The sequence below is a fragment of the Pecten maximus genome, chromosome 18 (genome assembly GCF_902652985.1).
Source record: "Pecten maximus chromosome 18, xPecMax1.1, whole genome shotgun sequence".
In the NCBI taxonomy this organism is placed as follows: Eukaryota; Metazoa; Mollusca; class Bivalvia; order Pectinida; family Pectinidae; genus Pecten; species Pecten maximus.
The window spans coordinates 23646239-23671467 of NC_047032.1; the positions used below are offsets into that span (position 1 = coordinate 23646239).

General features: G+C 35.8%; 1 protein-coding gene across 2 annotated transcripts; it reads right to left on the minus strand.

Moving 5' to 3' along the window:
- Positions 1-3432: 3432 nt before the first annotated feature.
- On the minus strand, positions 3433-24008 carry LOC117316772 (proton channel OtopLc-like). Of its 2 annotated transcripts, XM_033871541.1 has the most exons (8): positions 23932-24008; positions 15559-15682; positions 14189-14312; positions 7334-7580; positions 6902-7065; positions 6114-6276; positions 4751-4894; positions 3433-4473 (listed from the first exon to the last, which is right to left on the minus strand). In XM_033871541.1, the coding sequence occupies exons 1-8, from the start codon at positions 23951-23953 to the stop codon at positions 3704-3706; spliced, it is 1758 nt and encodes a 585-aa protein (XP_033727432.1). In that variant the 5' UTR covers positions 23954-24008; the 3' UTR covers positions 3433-3703. The 2 variants fall into 2 exon arrangements, with proteins under 2 accessions (XP_033727432.1, XP_033727433.1); XM_033871542.1 differs by lacking the exons at positions 14189-14312; positions 15559-15682; positions 23932-24008 and adding an exon at positions 11912-12830.
- Positions 24009-25229: the final 1221 nt, after the last annotated feature.

Below are 25229 nucleotides of genomic sequence, written 5' to 3' on the forward strand. Positions count from 1 at the left end.
TATTCGTAGCAAATACTTATATCACGGAACCCAGGGATGCCTGGAGTATACATGTATCTAGACGTAATCAGGTTGAATATATATCGTTTTCTTATCCACATCTTTTGGTTGATCGCCAAAATTACCAAACGAGCATGATGAAAATTGTATGTCCCGGATGACTGCAATGCTATTAAACAGGCATAACGCTTATACAACGTTTTTAGAAAGATGCAGGGAAATAGGTATTTAATCATACCCAATACTTTTTCATTGACGATCAGTCGTGTAACAGTTGTGTGAGCTTAGTGGTAACGAGTGCAAGGAGTTCGATTGATGAGTTGTGCCGTGACAATATTGGTATGTTTGTAAAAATATTTGTTATTTTATATGCCGACGATACAGTTTTAAAGTCGAAAACAGCAGAAGGTTTACAAACAATGTTAAATAAGTTCAACGAATACTGTCAAATATGGAAGCTTACAGTTAATGCTAAGAAATCAAAAATTGTCATATTTTCTAAAAGAAGGACAAAGACAAGGCATACTTTTTTATTTTATAATCAGCAATTAGACATCCAAGACTTTTTTTCATACTTAGGGGTATTTTTCAATTATAATGCAAAGTTTACGACGACCAAAAACCATTTATCTGATCAAGCAAAAAAAAAAACACTTTTTGCTGTGTATCGAAAAATAAGAAATATAAATCTACCAGTTGACTTACAATTTAAATTATTCGATTCATTGGTTGCTCCAATTTTGTTATACTCGTGTGATATATGGGGATATGAGAATGTAAGTCAACTTAAAAAAATACATTTACAATTTTGCAAACGAATTCTCGGTTTAAGAAAAAATACATCTAATTTTATGATATATGGTGAGACAGGAAGGTATCCAATTGCAGTTGATATTAAATTGAGAATAATTAAATTGAGAATAATTAAATTTTGGTATACTCTTATTAAAAGTGAAAATAAACTGTCTAGCCGTATATACAAATTGATGTATTCTCTCTATGAATCTGGTCAAATTAAATTTAAATGGATTGATTATGTTAAAGATATCTTAGACAATGTCGGAGTAAGTTTTGTGTGGATGCAACAGAAAATATGTTTACCTGATATCAATCACTTAAAAAAATAATTGCACAAAAATTACACGATCAGTTCATTCAGACTTGGTTTGATCAGCTGTAAACCCCTCACGAGAACTTATAGTATATTTAAAGACAACTTTGGCACATAAAGGACAGGAAGGTACTTTGTAAATTTAGAACTTCCAACATAAAATTTCCGGTCGAAACAGGAAGATGGACAGGTATTCAACAAGACAGAATATGTCCACTTTGTTATACGGGTATAGGAGATGAATTCCATTTTTTATTTATTTGTAATAATTATAACGTAATACAGTTAAGACGCAAATATATTCCTTCCTACTTTTACAAAATAAAACAACTATTATAAAATGAAAGGAATGTTTACAATCTTTAATAAAAAACTGTTAATAAACGTAAGCCTATATGTCCAAAAACTATGTAATATGTTATGATGACATCACAATAATTAGTGGTACTGTTTTCCTTTTTTGCATTCAGTATTTCATCAGTTCTATCTATATATAATATTTTAAATGATTCCAATATTGTAAGAACACTGCATGTATCAATATTGCCTGTCATGCTTGTAACATGAAAACAAATATTTGACCTCTTGTTACACACGCTGTGTGTCAGAGTGAATAAAGAAATCTTGAAATCTTGAAATCTTGAATCCCGAAGAGTTCGATATTATTTTTTTACCTTGATAATAACAGTATTTTTGGATGGTGTGTTGTTTGTGTGTGTATTCCTTGTTTGTGGATATTCGGTGTATCTGGTTTTATCCGTCTTTTTTATATTTCTCATTCTCTCCTTTACATTCATTATTACCGCCATCCTTACAGACAACATAAATAGCATACCCCAACGACCAAGAACATTGGATTTTTTAATGTTAAGAATCAAAATATGTAAATAAGGAATACGATTAATTAATGTTAATTAACATACACAAATGAACGTTCACACAATAGATTTGTTTGTTTTTCTACATCTAGATCCGTTTAGTTTTCTTTCATTTATACGGTATTTGGTCAATCGAGTTATATGGGATGTACATTGTGAAATTACGTTGTTTTTTTTAGTGTAAATAATGTCACAAACGAATCTGAAGCCAATATTGGATAAAAGTTATAGATACAGATGTTGTTAATGGTCTAAAGGCCTGTGTTGGTAATACCCTACCATTTGTTTAACACGTATCGTACTCCTGACCAACATAAGTGTGTCTCAGATTGTACAATAACCTAGTATGATACAGCACGAGCACATGTAATTCACGTAAAAGTGCCAAGTGTAAAATTGATATTACCCACGAGTAAATGTAAAATCAGCCCACCGATTCGAACGCTATATCATATCAATGGTTGAGTCTTATATACATAAATTAAACGGATTTTCAGTAGCATGAACACGTGAACCGACGAAAAAAGTTTATTTCGTATCTAAGATTCCTTAAAGTTAATATCACTGGGATCGTGCAAACTTCTAATGGAATTTAGTCTCCGAGATTTGCCGTAACATGCATGTCACGTTTTTATTTATTTGCTTGGTGACATAGCTTGCATATACATTGTACTCGCACATTCTAACGAAATCCATTTTTTTAAAATTATGAAATTGATTGAATTATGCACTTTTCGTCCAAGTAGGACGAAACATGTATGGTGGATTTTTTCAAATTGTATTGAGAAGTTGAGAAGTGTTAACATCTTGTGTGTCTTTTGAACTCGGCACCAGTTGTTCCGTCTCTAGTCGGTTAAGCATTCGACGTGTTAGCGCCCAGTCAACGTCGATCAAAACATCCTTCCGGAAAAGCTCGGTCGGAAGAGATCAGAAGCCGTCAATTTTACTTAATATGGCATTAACCAGCTTCAGTATCTAACACACTTAGGTCTACAGGGATGGGTTTGTTACCCTGTTGTGATCGGGTTGTAGAGTATCTGACAAGCCCAGGTCTACAGGGATGTTGTGTGTTACCCTGTTGTGGTCGGGTTGTAGAGTATCTGACAAGCCCAGGTCTACAGGGATGGGTTTGTTACCCTGTTGTGGTCGAGTTGTAGAGTATCTGACAAGCCCAGGTCTACAGGGATGGTTTTGTTACCCTGTTGTGGTCGAGTTCATGGGCAAGACACTATACCCAGACGGATTGCTCTGGGTAGCATGCGACTAATTTCCTATATTTTTGTTCAGTGGGGAAGCTACCAGCTACTACACGTACAAGAAAACTCCAAATAACCATGATTATTCACGGGGTGATAAAAAAAGAAAATAAGATATCATGGTTGACACGGACAGGAAACACTTTGTCTATCAGTGGACAAAGATAAAAAGAAACAAGTTTTATCGTTAAAAACTGTTTAATGTTACTATCAATAAAAGAACATATTTATAATACATCGCGTCTGGAGAATAATGAATTCTGATGACAAATAAAAAATAAGAAAGGCACAATAGATTTATAGTGTTTGGTGGCACAAAAGAGCAAGGTACACTTTTGAAGATTTGTATATTAGCCTTTTATCTATGTCTCTGAAATCATCTGGACCAATTAGTGACATAATCGAACGATTACTGTCACCATAAATTAAAAAGCATTTTCTGAAATTATCAAAAGTTTTCACAGTCGTTTAATTTTCCAGGCGTGTTTCCATATATGAGATAGACACACTGTGGAATGAAACCGGAAGAAGATGGAGAGCGGCACGGACACATGGGTAAATATGCCCCAGGCTTCCGGTCCGTAAAACTGTAGCTGTACAGGATTGTGGGCGGCGTCCTTGATCTGAAATGTTGTATTTCCCCACATTGTTATATTACACAGAAGCAGAAAAGTGATAAATTCCCTTCCCTCCTTTTTTGTTGCGTTCGTTTGATTTCCGGCCGACATTCCCATCCCCATTATCAGCAACATTGTCTGAAGTGTCGCTTGTATCATCGCAAAACAATTGGTAACAATCGTTAAGGCGCCTTCAAGTGTGTCAATGAAATAAACAGCAGCGAAAATACTAAACACCGAAAACATGAAAAGTCCACTGAAAGATAGCCATGCCAGAATCGTTTCCAGCTCCTCTGTTAAGTGTCTTGAAAATTGCAAGTGGCGCATGCGCCATACCGCGAAAATAGTTGCAACGATCATAAAAGCGTACGTGACGATTTCACATAAGTAAACTACTAAGACGATCACGTGACTATCGTCGTCCGTGTTCACGACAACGCTAAAGAGGATCATTGAAATAAGTGAGGCAATAAATGTCAAAATTCCAAGAAACAGACCCCGACTGGAGCTTCCGCAGTCAACACTAATCCAGTGGTTGTGTGTTACGTCACCGTTTGTTGTGGTCCTTTTAGCCTTCGTGCCGACATTCTGCCACAGCACAAAGAAGATGCCTGTTCAAAAGTTTTGAGAGAAAAGAATAAGTTTTATAATTGATCTGCGCGAGACAATTAATCAATTACCGATTACTTGTTGTCGGGGACCAGTTGATATTTCCATTAATTAAACTTGATAATTAATTATTGAAGGAAATTTCATTTATACATTTATGGTAACTACAAATGTACTTTTCTTTAAAAATCATATAATCATGATGTCATTGTTTATAGATCACTAAATTGGAATTAAATTAGAACGTATCCTCGTTCTGAAGTTACCATAGTTACGTACCAGCACAGATGACGCTGTACTCGATGGTAAAAGGGTAGAGGTATGGACTGGCGGACCGTAACACTTTACCAATCAAATTACTCCACTGACACGAAAGTTCTGGAAGTGCCGGAAAATACGACATTTCCGTTTCATTAACTTTTACTGAAATAAAATTTTAGAAGGTTTGTTATCGTTATCGCTATGAAAATAAATCCTTGCTATTACCATTATCATCTTCGTCATTAAACCCTCGTTAATGTTAATATTTTTAAAAAGTTCTGATTGGCTTAAATTAAGACCACGTGGCTCCCCGTTAAAAACATCGACCTTCCTGCTGAAAACGTTAGGCAAAAAGGCTAATTGACAGGATGGTTCCCCCCAAAAATGTTAGAAGGTACGAAATTCTCCACTTGACACTGACCTCCCGTTTATTCGCAGTTAAGTGATATCATTTACAAAGGCAAATATAAATCTTCGGAACTTGAACACCTTATATCAATACGAAATGGAATAATAATCAGCACACCTATACCACATTCATTCACGGCACGCCTATACACACATTCATTCATCAGCACGTCTATACACACACATTCATTCATCAGCACATCTATACACACACATTCATTCATCAGCACATCTATACACACACGTTCATTCATCAGCACATCTATACACACACATTCATTCATCAGCACATCTATACACACATTCATTCATCAGCACACCTATACACACATTCATTCATCAGCACATCTATACACACACATTAATTCATCAGCACACCTATACACACATTCATTCATCGGTAGACTTATATACACATTCATTCATCAGCACACCTATACACACATTCATTCATCGACACACCTATACACACATTCATTCATCGACACACCTATAACACATTCATTCATCGGGTAGACTTATACATGCATTCATTCATCAGCACACCCATACACACATCCATTCATCAGCACACCTACACATTCATCAATAACACTCATAAAACACACTTAAAATCACTGAAATCTCGACTCTCCTGTATAGTAGGCCTAGAATGCGCAATGTCTTAGTTAGACGCTTGAAAGGGTAGGACTAAATTCCGAAAGGTTACGCGGTGTTCAATAGCTCGCACTTGCAATAGTTCATTTTAGCTATGCAATAGTTCAAAATACAGATTATGCGTATAGTTAAGGAAAATCAAACGTGTTATGTAAAAATCTATTTTATATAGCCCATATAGTTTTTTTTTTTTTGTGATAGGTCTCCATTATCTTCCGCTGATTTAGTGAAAAAGAGCCTCACCCCTCCTCGAACCGCTTTGTCACAGACTTGGTGCGTGACAAAGGACATGGTTTACTTGTTCCTTTGGAATTACCTGTTTTTGTTGAATTCAACAACGCATAATGGTGTGACTTCTGGTAGCTGTGTATGGAGTGAAGCGTCTCCACGACTATGACTCGGAACCAAACACAAACGTTCGCAGCGCTCATGTGCATGAACCCAAACCGAGCGACGGACGAATGCTGAAGGATGCTCACCTAAAACATAGTATCGATGTGTTAGTCTCGGGGACGCGTGTGTTGAAACAAGGCAACAAATATTGGTGGATGAGCAGCATCAACAAAGTATAAGGAAGAAAGATGTTCCGAAATGGTGCTAAGGGCGAACGCTCAGCCAACATTTCTAGTATATAGAGGTTTGCCTTTACTCAAAGATCAACATACATTGAGCTTGACGTTAATATTAAGTCACTCACCGGTATAAAATTACATGTGAGTTTATATTGACTCGGTCCAAAGTATAAACTTATCTTTGAGTTTATATTGAGTCGGATCCAAGTGTAAACTTACCTTTGAGTTTATATTGAGTCGGGCCCCGGTATAAACTTACCTCTGAGTTTATATTGAGTCGGTCCCCAGTATAAACTTACCTTTGAGTTTATATTGACTCGGTCCCTGGTATAAACTTACCCTTGAGTTAACATTTACTCGGTCTGCAGTATAAACTTGAATTTGAGTTTATGTTGACTCGGATCCAAGTATAAACTTACCTTTGAGTTTATATTGACTCGGTCCCCAGTATAAACTTATCTTTGAGTTTATATTGAGTCGGTCCCCATTATAAGCTTAACTTTGAGTTAATACTGACTCGGTGTCAATTTACCTTTGAGTTTCGGAAGACGAAGAACAGCTGTGAGAAGGAGAAACAAAATTTGATGATAGGTTTCAGTATTTGAGTGGCGTCCAGACAGAACCTGTGGTTGTCCTCGAACTCGAAATATTGACCAAAATAGAGCACATCCAATACCATACCCCCGATTCCGAAACCTGTCGACAATAATGCTTGACTTAAGGTTTAAAGCTACATTATATTCCACAGTGCGTTTTAAATATATATAATTTACTTATTTACACAGACGTATACAAGATATATAAGATGAAACCGTTAATAATTGATGGTTGGTTTCAAGTAGGCTTATGCCTTTCATTACCACGATTTCTTGTTAGTTCAGGGGATGTTCGTGTTTTTGAATATCGACTTTTAACCTTTTCGGAAACGGAACTTACTGACAGAAAAATATTTCCCTGATCTTACCAACAGCGCCCAAACGCAGAAAAGAACTTCCGGTCTCGTGTAATGCTCCGTTATAACTTATTTTCTGTTTTGGTTTTTTAGCAATAACTTCTTCCGTTTCCGGTTTGGCACCAGAGATTCTCGAACGCAACCAGACATATACTGAACAAAGCCAGTTGGGTGTCGGGAGAGGTTCGGTCCGCAGCAGGAACACGTAGATGAACAGGAGGAAAGCGAGGCCTGCCGTGTATACATAGATGTAGAAAAACTGAAAGTAAAATAACGGAATGAAAATCTCAGTCTCTTTGAAGCCATGACGGTACAAATGATATAATGAAAAAGAAATTTCAACAGGCATGTATTCGCCTATATTTTATTTTGTCTCCCCTTTTAATTAAGAGAGGTAATTTCTAAGCCTGTTCTTTAGTGTTATCACTGTTCTTATGGATATTTAGGTCAGAAAGGGGGACATACAGTTAGTCACAATACACCTTTCTAGTTATCATAGTGAATTGATAAACAAAATATTTCATTGTATAACTTCCTACATAATAACAATACCATTCAAAGAAAAACGCACTGAACATTCTACATGTGTGCATATAAACAACAAGAAGTTCCGAGTGAATACACACGTTGACTTAGCGTCAACTATTTACTATAGTCAGGCTGTTCCGTCTAATGTGATTACATAGGCACACAGGATTAATTTTGAATCTGGAACAATATGGAATTAAGGAAAATTTATTGTAATTGTTTAAACACTACATCTCTGAAAGAAGTTGTTATGAAAAAGTGTACTTCTTCTGAAAGAGTTCATAAAGCTAGGGTTCCTCAGGGTTCAGCTTTATGGCCTATGCTATTTCTGATATATATATATATCAGATACTTTACTGTCAGCTGCTCGACTGCTTGCTGATGTTACAACATTAGCACATTCAACAGGAAACTATAGCAAGTTATACATTTTGGTTTTAAACAGCTAAAACTTTAGTTAATGGCTTTTAATCCACTTAAAACTGAATCATTATTAATCTCGTATCTGACCCGACCTGATGAATCCCGATTTTAACGGAAATCCCGATAATTAGTTCTCACAAGCAATTAGGGAGGTAATATTAGTGAGGATGCTGAATGGAGTGTCCATGTTAACAGTATTGTAAGTAAAACTAAGAAATATTTATCAACTCTTAGAAAACTTAGATATACTTTAAATAGAAAAAATCTAGAGAAATGTTTTTTGATGCACGTTTGACCTCTTTTAGAATATGCATGCGAGGTTTGGGATAATTGCAATGAAGGAGACACACACGCTATTGATAACATACAGTATGAAGTCGCCAGAATTATTACTGGTTTGCCCATTAAATATCAAATTCCTCATTATCGCCTTAGTCCATCTATGTCTTCTTTTATACCTAATACCTGTAATGTGTAGAAAAACCTGCCGCCGGAACAAAGAAATAGTAACACTTTGAAACAGTTTAAAAAGATAAATAAAACCTTCTAAAATACCCTCTTATGAAAAAGTTTTTAATGAGTACTGTAAAAGGAGAATGCACATTTTACATTGTCGTACTCGTCATAATGTTAGTAATCTTAATACTGACTTATTCCGCGTTAACCTAATACACATCGATGTGGACATAATATAGGGGACGGAATTGTTTTTATTTTTCATTGCCCATAATATAATTCACAAAGAAAAACAATGCTTAGACATCTATGATATATAGATATGACATACGAAAGCCTTACGTATGGTGATAATTCCTTAGATATAAAATCAAATGAAGCTATTTGTAAACATGTTCAAAACTTTACAGTTTATAGCGAACAATTATGTACAATATATAGTATCATATGTCTGTCCGTTATCCTTTACAATGTACATGTATTCTCATTTCACCCACATGTAGCATTCTTTCTCTCTGTCTCTGTCTCCCTATCGCCCCCTTTTCTTTCTTTACTCTGTTTAAGACTATAATAGAATCATTTGTTGTGTATGTAGGTTGTATGGGTGTTACGAGATCACATAATTGTACAGTCTAGGGGAGATAATCTAACTCCATATGTATATGAGTTATTCCCCTTTGTTGTAATTCTTTTCGTTTGTGAGATACATTTGGATTCTTTATAAAGACTTGGAACAGAAAAGACGTTTGTTGTTTTGCCTGACGATATCATAATGTAGCGTAAAGCGAGTTCCCCATACCTCACAACAGTACATGGTGGAGAATCCAAAGCGGTTAGTTATGTGACACTGTGCCATTATGTAACTTTTTATTGAATTTTCGCCCGTGTGGCCGGCGAGTTTTACTCGTCGACGGTCACGACTCGCCGGTCAGACCAGAGACATATTGCTGCCATGTGCTTTTTGGCGGGAAATATTTGAAACTTTACTATACTCATAATTTATTACTGATAACTTTTTTATGTTGATACTGATATATCAATGGAACGACTACATGTGAATCTAGAAAACATTGGATGTGTTAAATTCACGTCACCAACATTTGTCGGCGATTCGAAGTTTTTGGCCAAGATATCCCTCTAATATGAGATGAGAAGGACGACACTTGTGCTTGCCCGTGCCGTACAATACTAGTTTTATTTTCCAAGGAAAAGAATTCCTTTTTGAATTATAATTACAATGCAATATATGTATCATCATTGAACACACGGATGTCATCTGGTGAAGATGTGTAATAACATGCATGTCATAATTTGTGCAGCGGATGCCAACTTATTCAGTATGCAGTGGCTATATATATGGACCAGATGTGTTTTGAAGTTTTTGTTCCCTGTTGCCTTTTTCACAAGGATAGTTGATCGATGAGATCCTTGTTTATCACCGTTTTCAGAAGAACAGTTCCAGTCTGACAGCTTCAACTTATATTAAACTGGTCTACCCAAAGATATCTGGACTTGTCTGGACTACATACCAATATTTGAACTTATTTTCAACCTACTATAGCTAGCAGTGACGTTCGACTTGCAACAAATGAAGAATCTGAACTAGACATTTATTATATTCAACAAAAAAATATGTACCTTTTATCTAGCTCTTGATTCATTAATGTTGATTAGTATTACTCTTTTGCCATGTTTTAATTATATAGCACAACATCTTTGTTTTCCAAATACTATGAATGTTTTCTCAGATTAATTATATCAGAAATACACTATCAATTAAGAGCGAAATCTCTGCTGATATTACTGTGATAATATGTCATATTGGTTAACAATTTATACTAGGATGAGCATATGTCATTGGATAGATTTAGGATGGTATTATGTTGTATGTCATGTAGTTTGCCATGGAATTCTGTGCTTTGGTATGTATTTAGTAATATTTAGATATTATATTTGTGTTTTGATTGAAGAACCATAAGGCCATGCCGAGATCTTTTTCAGCGCGTATATGAAGCTACGGCAAGGCTGATAGGAATAAGTATAAAGCTGGCAGGTTAATGTTATATATTGTTTGATTAGTTGAAAGATTTATTACGGTTCATTACTCTATAACTTTTAATCACATGGTCTTATGACGCAACATGATGATGCTGCAATGATATACGCAGTTAGTTGAGTAATGCCAGAACAAACTATTTGGATATCTTTTTAACATGTATCGATATTGTCTTATATAAGTTTATTGAATCTTGAGCTTGATAGAATGTTACAGAAGTTTAACTTGGTATGCTTAGCTGAATATCTGAAGTCATCTGTATGTAAAATCTCTTTCATCTTTGCTATTGTTGTCTGGATGTTGTATGTGTGATCCATATTGAGCTCAATGGAAAGTGCAAGTGTGAGAGTTAGTTATCAGGAATTGCATTGTATGAGAATGATTTTTATACTACCAAGTACATATCATTGATGCAAATTTTGGACATTATCTTCTGGTTACAGTACTTTATTTTCAACAATTTTCTAACATTTTCGTAACAGGTCAAATACAGTATATTGATTTGGTTCGATATTATTTTTCATCATTTATGATAATCTCGTACACCCATGGTAAAATTGTGTATGCCAAATTTTATTTTGTGGGCGGGGATGTTGTGTATGTAGGTTGTATGGGTGTTACGAGATCACATAATTGTACAGTCTAGGGGAGATAATCTAACTCCATATGTATATGAGTTATTCCCCTTTGTTGTAATTCTTTTCGTTTGTGAGATACATTTGGATTCTTTATAAAGACTTGGAACAGAAAAGACGTTTGTTGTTTTGCCTGACGATATCATAATGTAGCGTAAAGCGAGTTCCCCATACCTCACAACAGTACACATTATACACAACAATGTATGCTGTTTGTCATTAGTTATAGCTAAGTTTTGCATATGTATAATTGTATTATAAAGAGGACATTGATAAGTTATGATATCTTCCTTCCAATCATTTCGTGTATTGTTTGTGCAGTAAAATCTATTTAAATTCAAAATTCAAATCAAGTGTGCGTGCCCGGGTGTGGGTATAAGACTGTAAGGATAAAGGATATGACTTGTTCAGTGTCACAACCTTATCAGAATCTCTGACATTTTGGCCAATAGACTGGTGAGTTACAATCTGATCAACCTAAAACTGTAGTACCTCAAACATGTAATTCTGTCTGGAGTCTGTACGGACGAACGTCACTTACTGTAATACCTCAAACACGTAATTCTGTCTGGAGTCTGTACGGACGAACGTCACTTACTGTAGTACCTCAAACACGTAATTCTAGCTGGAGTCTGTACGGACGAACGTCACTTACTGTAGTACCCCAAACACGTAATTCTGTCTGGAGTCTGTACGGACGAACGTCACTTACTGTAGAACCTCAAACATGTAATTCTGTCTGGAGTCTGTACGGAAGAACGTCACTTACTGTAGTACCTCAAACACGTAATTCTGTCTGGAGTCTGTACGGACGAACGTCACTTACTGTAGAACCTCAAACATGTAATTCTGTCTGGAATCTGTACGGAAGAACGTCACTTACTGTAGTACCTCAAACACGTAATTCTGTCTGGAGTCTGTACGGACGAACGTCACTTACTGTAGTACCTCAAACACGTTATTCTGTCTGGAGTCTGTACGGACGAACGTCACTTACTGTAGAACCTCAAACACGTAATTCTGTCTGGAGTCTGTACGGGCGAACGTCACTTACTGTAGTACCTCAAACACGTTATTCTGTCTGGAGTCTGTACGGACGAACGTCACTTACTGTAGAACCTCAAACATGTAATTCTGTCTGGAGTCTGTACGGACGAACGTCACTTACTGTAGAACCTCAAACATGTAATTCTGTCTGGAGTCTGTACGGACGAACGTCACTTACTGTAGTACCTCAAACATGTAATTATGTCTGGAGTCTGTACGAACGAACGTCACTTACTGTAGTACCTCAAACACGTAATTCTGTCTGGGGTCTGTACGGACGAACGTCACTTACTGTAGAACCTCAAACATGTAATTCTGTCTGGAGTCTGTACGGACGAACGTCACTTACTGTAGAACCTCAAACATGTAATTCTGTCTGGAGTCTGTACGGAAGAACGTCACTTACTGTTCGGAGTCTGTACGGACGAACGTCACTTACTGTAGTAGCTCAAACACGTAATTCTGTCTGGAGTCTGTACGGACGAACGTCACTTACTGTAGTACCTCAAACACGTAATTCTGTCTGGAGTCTGTACGGGCGAACGTCACGTACTTTAGTATCTCAAACACGTAATTCTGTCTGGAGTCTATACGGACGAATGTCACTTACTGTAGTAGCTCAAACACGTAATTCTGTCTGGAGACTGTACGGACGAACGTCACTTATTGTAGTACCCCAAACATGTAATTCTGTCTGGAGTCTGTACGGACGAACGTCACTTACTGTAGTACCCCAAACACGTAATTCTGTCTGGAGTCTGTACGGACGAACGTCACTTACTGTAGTACCTCAAACACGTTATTCTGTCTGGAGTCTGTACGGGCGAACGTCACGTACTTTAGTATCTCAAACACGTAATTCTGTCTGGAGTCTATACGGACGAATGTCACTTACTGTAGTAGCTCAAACATGTAATTCTGTCTGGAGACTGTACGGACGAACGTCACTTACTGTAGTACCCCAAACACGTAATTCTGTCTGGAGTCTGTACGGACGAACGTCACTTACTGTAGAACCTCAAACATGTAATTCTGTCTGGAGTCTGTACGGACGAACGTCACTTACTGTAGAACCTCAAACATGTAATTCTGTCTGGAGTCTGTACGGACGAACGTCACTTACTGTAGTACCTCAAACATGTAATTCTGTCTGGAGTCTGTACGGACGAACGTCACTTACTGTAGAACCTCAAACATGTAATTCTGTCTGGAGTCTGTACGGACGAACGTCACTTACTGTAGAACCTCAAACATGTAATTCTGTCTGGAGTCTGTACGGACGAACGTCACTTACTGTAGTACCTCAAACATGTAATTCTGTCTGGAGTCTGTACGGACGAACGTCACTTACTGTTCGGAGTCTACGGACGAACGTCACTTACTGTAGTACCTCAAACATGTAATTCTGTCTGGAGTCTGTACGGACGAATGTCACTTACTGTAGAACCTCAAACATGTAATTCTGTCTGGAGTCTGTACGGACGAACGTCACTTACTGTAGTACATCAAACATGTAATTCTGTCTGGAGTCTGTACGGACGAATGTCACTTACTGTAGTACCCCAAACATGTAATTCTGTCTGGAGTCTACGGACGAACGTCACTTACTGTAGTACATCAAACATGTAATTCTGTCTGGAGTCTGTACAGACGAACGCCACTTACTGTAGTACCTCAATTCTGTCTGGAGTCTGTACGGACGAACGTCACTTACTGTAGTACCTCAAACATGTAATTCTGTCTGGAGTCTGTACGGACGAACGTCTCGGCGATCGGCAGCACCAAGCCAATCACCACCAATAGGATCCCGTAAAGTCCGCTCAGGATGATGACAATATCGTCACGACTGGTCAGTGCAAGGACAACCGGAGGTCAACGTAGAAGTGTAGAAATAATAAACGTTTTAGGTCAAAGGTAAATCACAATAATGATAAGTTTCAAGGTAAACTATTGGCATTGAAACGTCAAGGAAAAAGCACCAATCAACGAAAAGACAGAATAAGAACAATACATGTAAATATATATTTATATGGAAATGTCAGATTATAAATGTCAGAATATCGTTATCTAAATAAACATCAAAGTTGGACGTTGACATCAGGACACAGAAATGCAGGAATAAAAATTGCAATAGGAAATCAAGGTGTCAACATCCAAATAAAACATGTAAACGTCAAAATAAATAATGTCAGTATAAGTTAATTATACAGCCACAAGGTCAAAGATCTACGGGATACGTAGATAAATCTAATGAAAATCAAAAACAAAACGCTAGAGGACACCGAAATTGCATAGTGTATATTTTAGCTAGAAAACCCATCGGAACACTTCTCTTTTTAATATCTTCCACACAAAAAGCTAACATACTGACATTATGGTGGCTGATAAGAACAATCTTCGCTTCTTCGCGGTTGAAAACGCGAAAAAAACTTCAATTTTCATATCAAATGTTTAAACACGAAAGAGCTAAAATCCGCAAAAGCGACATGGTTAAACTTCACTATTCCGTCTCGGGTGTTGGCGCCTTGTTCGAGATATTTTGGTGCCATTTCACTTTCTGTTTTTATTATTTCACGGTAAGTAATTTATCAGCTCGTGTTTTTTTCTCGCTTTGCCTTGTTATCTGCTTTAACATTTCATCAAAAAAGTTTAACGGGAGAAAAAAATATTATCAAATTAATTCCCGCTAGAGTGAATTAATGATATTTATAAATCTATAAAAACACCATTAACTACATTATTTACTTATGGATACTTTCCCGATAAGAAGAGTAAACGGGTGGCATTATCTATCCACTTCTTGCAAATGTCGAACGGCATAAAATACTGCGCATGTCAATTGGAAAAACGAAAAAGCGAAAAATTCCAGAAAAAAAACCCGCGAAAAAAACCCGGAATGTGATACGAAATATATATATTTTTTAACTATGTCGCTTTTACACTTTTTCGTGTTTAAAAATGCGAAAAAACTAAAATTTGAAATAAGAATTTCGCATTTTCAAGCGCGAAAAAACGGAAATGACAATAATCAGCCACCATATGACACTAATAAACACCATTTATTTTATTTCAGTTGTACTGTATTTTCTCACCTAACACCCAATGAGATGACGTCATCCATACCACCATTTGTTGTTTTGTCATCAGACGTCCCTTCTGGCATCAAGTTGAGCGGACAAGTCTCCCCATCGCATGTTCTCATTTCCGGTTCCGGTTCTGTATGACAGACGATAAGAATTCATTGAAAGAATCGTTTTTATTCTCTATCAGTAACATTTAGTTTTTCTACATTCTGCAGAATATTTGCTGCCCATGATTGACACATGATTACTTTTCCAATGTCGAAAATACAAAACTTGTTAATAACCACACAAAATTTCCAAAGATAAGTGATGTATATTTATGGAACGGAATTCAAGTAAATATTACACTATCCGTTATTGCATTCTTGTGTGCAACGTTAACATTTTGTTATGCGAATTGAACCTTATCGTTTCCTTTATTATCATTCATATTTATAAAAAGCAGTCTAGACGTACCTGTTGACAATATACAGGGAATATTGGGGTCACGGTTAGAACATTTTCAAAATACCTGAAGAAGGCGTGAATCCACATTTTAAGTTATAAGTTACCTTGACACTACTGGCAGTTGTGGAGTTTGCATATCTGTACCTAGTTTTACACGGCAACAAATGTGTGACAGACATGATGGATGTTTCTTACCTATATATATAAGCGGGCCCGTAGGGGACATCCTTACATGACAAGCCAGTTTGGCTTTTAGCTGTAGATTCTTTAAAATCAAAAGTAACTTCAGAAGCGAACCTGACCTAGATACACCGTTTATATAAATCTAAAACCACTTCCGGCGGGCTCGATATATTTGGTCGCTTCGAATCACAAGTGTTTTTTTGTTTTTAGTTTTGCTATGGCGGGCTTTTAGTTTGAGGCTCCTGTAATATACACCTACGTTTTTGTAATGACATTTTGTTTTACGGTTTTAAGAATTATTGGATTTTAGGGAACAAATTATGTAATGCTCCCCCTATGGAGAATTTTGAATTAAGGAGTTTCCTAAATATAAGTTAAGAAATGTTGAAGACTCTTCGAGTAAATAGACATTCAAGAAAAAGGGAGATAAGTAGGGGACGTTCTGGTTCCCTCGAGTAGGGGACGTTCTGGTTCCCTCGAGTGTCCATTTCTTAGTGTCGAACCTTGTTGTTGATTTAATGCAAGAAAGTACAGCCAGTTCAATATTAACATAATTGGACCTGAGAAGTTTATTGACACAGGAGAAAGGAACTCGATACCAATGTCCATTAAAGAATTTAATAAAAGCTGTTCGGGGAAAATGAATAATGATATGCACCTTCATCGACGCCCCCCCCCCCCCCCCCCCCCAAAAAAAAATCGTATAAAGATGATGGACATATACCTACACGAAATAAATCAATTCTGTGACCACTACGAGTGTGTCTTATCCGTGCCAAAGGAATGGTTAGGTATTATATATTGATGATGAAGGTATTCCACAAGTTAAATATAAAAAGAATAAATGATTTTTAAACGCATCTAATCTACAGCTTGGCGGTTGGTATAGTTATATAACAATTATATGTACATTGTGTGTATAGATTATTAATATAAAGTTTAGATATGATAAAACAATGAGATAATACCAAGGAGCGCATGCGCTGAAATTAATTTTATTGACCTTAAACAGGAGGCCAAGAAGCGAATATACGCTTATAAAGGCCGTTAACTGCTGTTGCTATTGCTATCTGGGTTGCGGAAGTTATAACTTGGATATTGGTAACGAGTTCTGTCCTATCCTCCCGTAAGCGGATACCATGTGACCATATGGATGTTTATAATAAGTTCGGTCCTTTCGTCCGCAAAGTTTTGTCCTGTCGTCCCTCAGACGGGTGTCATAATGCCATATGGATGTTTATAACAAGTTCTGTCCTATCGTCCTCTAAGTTCTGTCCTATCTATCATCCCTCAGACGGATGTCATAATGCCATATGGATGTGTATAACAAGTTCTGTCCTATCGTCCTCTAAGTTCTGTCCTATCTATCGTCCCTCGGACGGATGTCATAATGCCATATGTATGTTTATAACAAGTTCGGTCCTATCATCCTCTAAGTTCTGTCCTATCGTCCCGTAGGTAAAAGTGTAACGTAAACAGAAGCCTTGGCTAGCGAAGATGTCAGTAGAAGGTTGTCCTGTAACTGTATCCGGGATATGTGTAAGCATGTCCATCGTCATTGAAAACAACGTTAGTGTTCTCACTAAGGCTTTTTAAGTAGAAACATCCCTGAGTGATGTAATTTGCAACAAAGCGGGCACGGATAATTTATTATTTGTGTAAAATTGCCGACATGTGTGTACCATTTTTCATAAAGATAAATGTGAGAAGTAAACAGAATAAATTCATGGTCAAAACAGCCATGGTTCTCGGGATAGGTGGAACTATATATCTAAAAGAGTAATTGTGGTAGAATAAAACAGGTTCTCGGGATAGGTGGAACTATATATCTAAAAGAGTAATTGTGGTAGAATAAGCAGTTCTTCGGGATAGGGGACATATCTAGAATTGTACAGGTTCTCGGGATAGGTGGAACTATATATCTAAAAGAGTAATTGTGGTAGAATAAAACAGGTTCTCGGGATAGGTGGAACTATATATCTAAAAGAGTAATTGTGGTAGAATAAACAGGTTCTCGGGATAGGTGGAACTATATATCTAAAAGAGTAATTATGGTAGAATAAAACAGGTTCTCGGGATAGGTGGAACTATATATCTAAAAGAGTAATTATGGTAGAATAAAACAGGTTCTCGGGATAGGTGGAACTATATATCTAAAAGAGTAATTATGGTAGAATAAAACAGGTTCTCGGGATAGGTGGAACTATATATCTAAAAGAGTAATTATGGTAGAATAAAACAGGTTCTCGGGATAGGTGGAACTATATATCTAAAAGAGTAATTGTGGTAGAATAAAACAGGTTCTCGGGATAGGTGGAACTATATATCTAAAAGAGTAATTATGGTAGAATAAAACAGGTTCTCGGGATAGGTGGAACTATATATCTAACAGAGTAATTGTGGTAGAATAAAACAGGTTCTCGGGATAGGTGGAACTATATATCTAACAGAGTAATTGTGGTAGAATAAAACAGGTTCTCGGGATAGGTGGAACTATATATCTAAAAGAGTAATTGTGGTAGAATAAAACAGGTTCTCGGGATAGGTGGAACTATATATCTAAAAGAGTAATTATGGTAGAATAAAGCAGGTTCTCGGGATAGGTGGAACTATATATCTAAAAGAGTAATTATGGTAGAATAAAACAGGAATAGACTGTTCTATATATCTTATATAAAAACGCTACATACTTTACCCTAATGCCACCACAACAATTGACATTTCTTTTAATTGAAGGTGAATGAATGATTAATTAATTTTGATCAAACTAGACTCCGACCCTAGTAAGCGAGGTTTTTGGAGCCTGTTGTTTTTTATTGTTTGTTGGTGTACGATGTTAATTCGATTATTTCTGTACCATGGGTGTTAATTATATATATATCTGTACCGTGGGTGTTAATTAGATATATATCTGTACCGTGGGTGTTAATTATATATATATCTGTACCGTGGGTGTTAATTAGATATATATCTGTACCGTGGGTGTTAATTAGATATATATATCTGTACCGAGGGTGTTAATTATGTATATTTCTGTACCATACAAGGGTGTTAGTAAGATATATATCTGTACCGTGGGTGTTAATTATATATATATCTGTACCTTGGGTGTTCATTAGATATATATCTGTACCGTGGGTATTAATTAGATATATATCTGTACCGTGGGTGTTAATTAGATATATATCTGTACCGTGGGTGTTAATTAGATATATATCTGTACCGTGGGTATTAATTAGATATATATCTGTACCGTGGGTGTTAATTATATATATCTGTACCGTGGGTGTTAATTAGATATATATCTGTACCGTGGGTATTAATTATATATATATCTGTACCGTGGGTGTCAATTAGGTATATATCTGTACCGTGGGTGTTAATTAGATATATATCTGTACCGTGGGTGTTAATTAGATATATATCTGTACCGTGGGTGTTAATTAGATATATATCTGTACCGTGGGTGTTAATTAGATATATATATCTACCATGGGTGTTAATTAAATATATATATATATCTGTACCTTGGGTGTTAATTAGATATATATATGTACCTTGGACGCAATTTTATGCATTTTTGTGACTTGTAGTGTAACGATGTGTAGCATTCTTTAACGAGAGTATTTTTCATACAGCTGTGATGATAAACGAACTCATATACGGTAGCATGGATGAAATATTTCACGTCAACTATATATGGTATAACCTGCCACAGAAATGAAGGTAACGTACCTTAACTGTCGGCAGCTGTATACCTGGGTATTAATGTGTCCGATGTGGACATCTATTACATTGTATTATGATACAATTCGTGCATTTTTTTTATTGTTAAGAGGTGTCCAATGTGGACATCTACGATATTGTATTACAGTGTGTATGTTTTCTTGTAATGAATAATAATTTTAGCGATATTTTGCTAACATCCCAGCTCAGTTCAGAACAGCACTATAAATGTAGCTCCGCAACACACAAGGGTCCAACCCGCGCCGTTCTAAGTAAATCGAACAATTATGTTGGCATGTGTCCAAAAAATGCTTATATATACTTTTATAACCGGTTCAGTTTCAGATAAGACTGGTAGGATACCCGCTCGGCTCTGTAGGCATGCATACGTGTAATCTATCTCTATATTTGATATCATTTGGGTTCTAGGTTGCGTAACAGTAAAGGGTATTCAGAATTTGTTCACAATGAAAGCAAAAAAGTTATATCTATTCATAACAAAATAATCAGAACTACCCCCCACCCCCTTGCACGGTATAACAACCTTCGGATATGTACGCGTGTCCTTTAAGACTATTTCTGGTGGTATACTAGTACTTTCTACAGAAGAAACAGCTGTGTATTGTAGGTACGTATAGGACGATATAACGGTATAAAATACGTACCCTTGTCTACGTTATAAAATGCGTACCCTTGTCTACGTTATAAAATACATACCATTGTCTACGTTATAAAATACGTACCATTGTCTACGTTATAAAATACGTACCCTTGTCTACGTTATAAAATACGTACCTTTGTCTACGTTATAAAATACGTACCCTTGTCTACGTTATAAAATACGTACCCTTGTCTACGTTATAAAATACGTACCTTTGTCTACGTTATAAAATACGTACCCTTGTCTACGTTATAAAATACGTACCCTTTGTCTACGTTATAAAATACGTACCTTTGTCTACGTTATAAAATACGTACCTTTGTCTACGTTATAAAATACGTACCGTTGTCTACGTTATAAAATACGTACCCTTGTCTACGTTATAAAATACGTACCCTTGTCTACGTTATAAAATACGTACCTTTGTCTACGTTATAAAATACGTACCTTTGTCTACGTTATAAAATACGTACCCTTGTCTACGTTATAAAATACGTACCCTTGTCTACGTTATAAAATACGTACCTTTGTCTACGTTATAAAATACGTACCATTGTCTACGTTATAAAATACGTACCATTGTCTACGTTATAAAATACGTACCCTTGTCTACGTTATAAAATACGTACCCTTGTCTACGTTATAAAATACGTACCTTTGTCTACGTTATAAAATACATACCTTTGTCTACGTTATAAAATACGTATCCCTGTCTACGTTATAAAATACGTACCCTTGTCTACGTTATAAAATACGTACCTTTGTCTACGTTATAAAATACGTACCTTTGTCTACGTTATAAAATACGTACCTTTGTCTACGTTATAAAATACGTACCCTTGTCTACGTTATAAAATACGTACCGTTGTCTACGTTATAAAATACGTACCCTTGTCTACGTTATAAAATACGTACCCTTGTCTACGTTATAAAATACGTACCCTTGTCTACGTTATAAAATACGTACCCTTGTCTACGTTATAAAATACGTACCCTTGTCTACGTTATAAAATACGTACCTTTGTCTACGTTATAAAATACGTACCCTTGTCTACGTTATAAAATACGTACCTTTGTCTACGTTATAAAATACGTACCCTTGTCTACGTTATAAAATACGTACCCTTGTCTACGTTATAAAATACGTACCTTTGTCTACGTTATAAAATACGTACCCTTGTCTACGTTATAAAATACGTACCCTTGTCTACGTTATAAAATACGTACCTTTGTCTACGTTATAAAATACGTACCCTTGTCTACGTTATAAAATACGTACCTTTGTCTACGTTATAAAATACGTACCCTTGTCTACGTTATAAAATACGTACCCTTGTCTACGTTATAAAATACGTACCTTTGTCTACGTTATAAAATACGTACCCTTGTCTACGTTATAAAATACGTACCCTTGTCTACGTTATAAAATACGTACCATTGTCTACGTTATAAAATACGTACCCTTGTCTACGTTATAAAATACGTACCTTTGTCTACGTTATAAAATACGTACCCTTGTCTACGTTATAAAATACGTACCCTTGTCTACGTTATAAAATACGTACCTTTGTCTACGTTATAAAATACGTACCCTTGTCTACGTTATAAAATACGTACCTTTGTCTACGTTATAAAATACGTACCCTTGTCTACGTTATAAAATACGTACCCTTGTCTACGTTATAAAATACGTACCCTTGTCTACGTTATGAAATACGTACCCTTGTCTACGTTATAAAATACGTACCTTTGTTTTTACGTTATAAAATACGTACCATTGTCTACGTTATAAAATACGTACCTTTGTCTATGTTATAAAATACGTACCCTTGTCTACGTTATAAAATACGTATCCTTGTCCACGTTATAAAATACGTACCATTGTCTACGTTATAAAATACGTACCCTTGTCTACGTTATAAAATACGTATCCTTGTCTACGTTATAAAATACGTACCTTTGTCTACGTTATAAAATACGTACCCTTGTCTACGTTATAAAATACGTACCATTGTCTACGTTATAAAATACGTACCCTTGTCTACGTTATAAAATACGTACCCTTGTCTACGTTATAAAATACGTACCCTTGTCTACGTTATAAAATACGTACCTTTGTCTACGTTATAAAATACGTACCTTTGTTTTTACGTTATAAAATACGTACCTTTGTCTACGTTATAAAATACGTACCTTTGTCTATGTTATAAAATACATACCTTTGTCTACGTTATAAAATACGTACCTTTGTCTACGTTATAAAATACGTACCCTTGTCTACGTTATAAAATACGTACCCTTGTCTACGTTATGAAATACGTACCCTCGTCTACGTTATAAAATACGTACCTTTGTTTTTACGTTATAAAATACGTACCTTTGTCTACGTTATAAAATACGTACCTTTGTCTATGTTATAAAATACATACCTTTGTCTACGTTATAAAATACGTACCTTTGTCTGCGTTATAAAATACGTACCTTTGTCTACGTTATAAAATACGTACCTTTGTCTGCGTTATAAAATACGTACCCTTGTCTACGTTATAAAATACGTACCCTTGTCTACGTTATAAAATACGTACCATTGTCTACGTTATAAAATACGTATCCTTGTCTACGTTATAAAATACGTACCTTTGTCTATGTTATAAAATACGTACCCTTGTCTACGTTATAAAATACGTACCTTTGTCTACGTTATAAAATACGTACCCTTGTCTACGTTATAAAATACGTACCCTTGTCTACGTTATAAAATACGTACCTTTGTCTACGTTATAAAATACGTACCCTTGTCTATGTTATAAAATACGTACCCTTGTCTACGTTATAAAATACGTACCTTTGTCTACGTTATAAAATACGTACCTTTGTCTATGTTATAAAATACGTACCCTTGTCTACGTTATAAAATACGTACCTTTGTCTACGTTATAAAATACGTACCCTTGTCTACGTTATAAAATACGTACCCTTGTCTACGTTATAAAATACGTACCCTTGTCTACGTTATAAAATACGTACCTTTGTCTACGTTATAAAATACGTACCTTTGTCTATGTTATAAAATACGTACCCTTGTCTACGTTATAAAATACGTACCATTGTCTACGTTATAAAATACGTACCCTTGTCTACGTTATAAAATACGTACCCTTGTCTACGTTATAAAATACGTACCTTTGTCTACGTTATAAAATACGTACCTTTGTCTATGTTATAAAATACGTACCCTTGTCTACGTTATAAAATACGTACCTTTGTCTACGTTATAAAATACGTACCCTTGTCTACGTTATAAAATACGTACCTTTGTCTACGTTATAAAATACGTACCTTTGTCTACGTTATAAAATACGTACCCTTGTCTACGTCTACTTTCATCGTGTTTCTCAGCGCGTGTGATTCCTCTCGCCAGACAGGTAAGCTATTAGGAGTAGGTAACATGGAGGTCAAAGGTGAAAAGTGATTTGTGTATGTATGTGTCCGCTCACAGTGAATACTTTGCATGTATACATACCAAGCTTAAGTACTATATCAGTTGGGATAAATGGTCCTTAGCGTTGCTACTTTAATAATTAATCTGTTTCCCGAAAATGTTTCCCTAGCTTCTGTAGATCATCTCGATGTCTTTTGAACAGAATTGGCACCACGCAAATTGTAATATATTGTATTCCATTTCAACATATTTTTATTGACTGCTGTTGTTTCAATATAGGATTAGACATCAGGCAGAGCCTATATAAGTCATCTCCTTACATAAAACAGGTAAACAAACTTAAACATTCTCCTTACATAAAACAGGTAAACAAACTTAAACATTCTCCTTACATAAAACAGGTAAACAAACTTAAACATATTTACATACAACCAATATGGATTATACAATAAGAGAGGAGGTATCTTCTTAATTTGTTCTGATTTTTACATGATAAGAAGAAAGTAACTTCTTAAAAAATGATTAAATTGTTCTGAAATGTATAGGTATACCTATTTGGTCAAATTGATTTTATTCCCCCAACAGCTACAGGCCGAATACAATGTATTTACTTATTTATTACTTGAAATGACACTTGAAAAGTTATTTCAAATAGCGTTGAAGTGACCATGCAACTCGACGCAATTTGTAATAACTTTTCAAATACCACTTTCAGTGACAGACAAGTATTTTGAACTAGGTTGAAACATGCTCAAAGGAATGATTATCTTTCCATCTGGTGACGATTTATCCGGTAAAAAACCTCACATGGCATGCTCTAGGGGTAGTCATGTGATGTATCAAGGGTCCAATCTCAGTCTGCCAAACTGTATATCCTAGACTGGCTACCAAGTTGTTAGAATTGCTCCACTAAATTCTAATACTAGATTATCTCCCCCTAGTTTGAAACTTGGAAACCACACATATCCTCGATACCAAAATTATAAAGCCCAATTTTAATGATAATTTTAATATTCTAGAGATAGGTGGCCAGTCTATGAATACCCATTTATAGGCCGTTATGCTAACATATTCAGATAGTTTGCATTTTTACAGAACAACGTAAACTCAGTAGATTGGACTAACAACTATTTCCTACTAAGACTGCTAAATAGAACGAGACAAATGTTCCTATCTACTATATGACAAACTATGATAACTACGTTATATACAGTGTTGGAC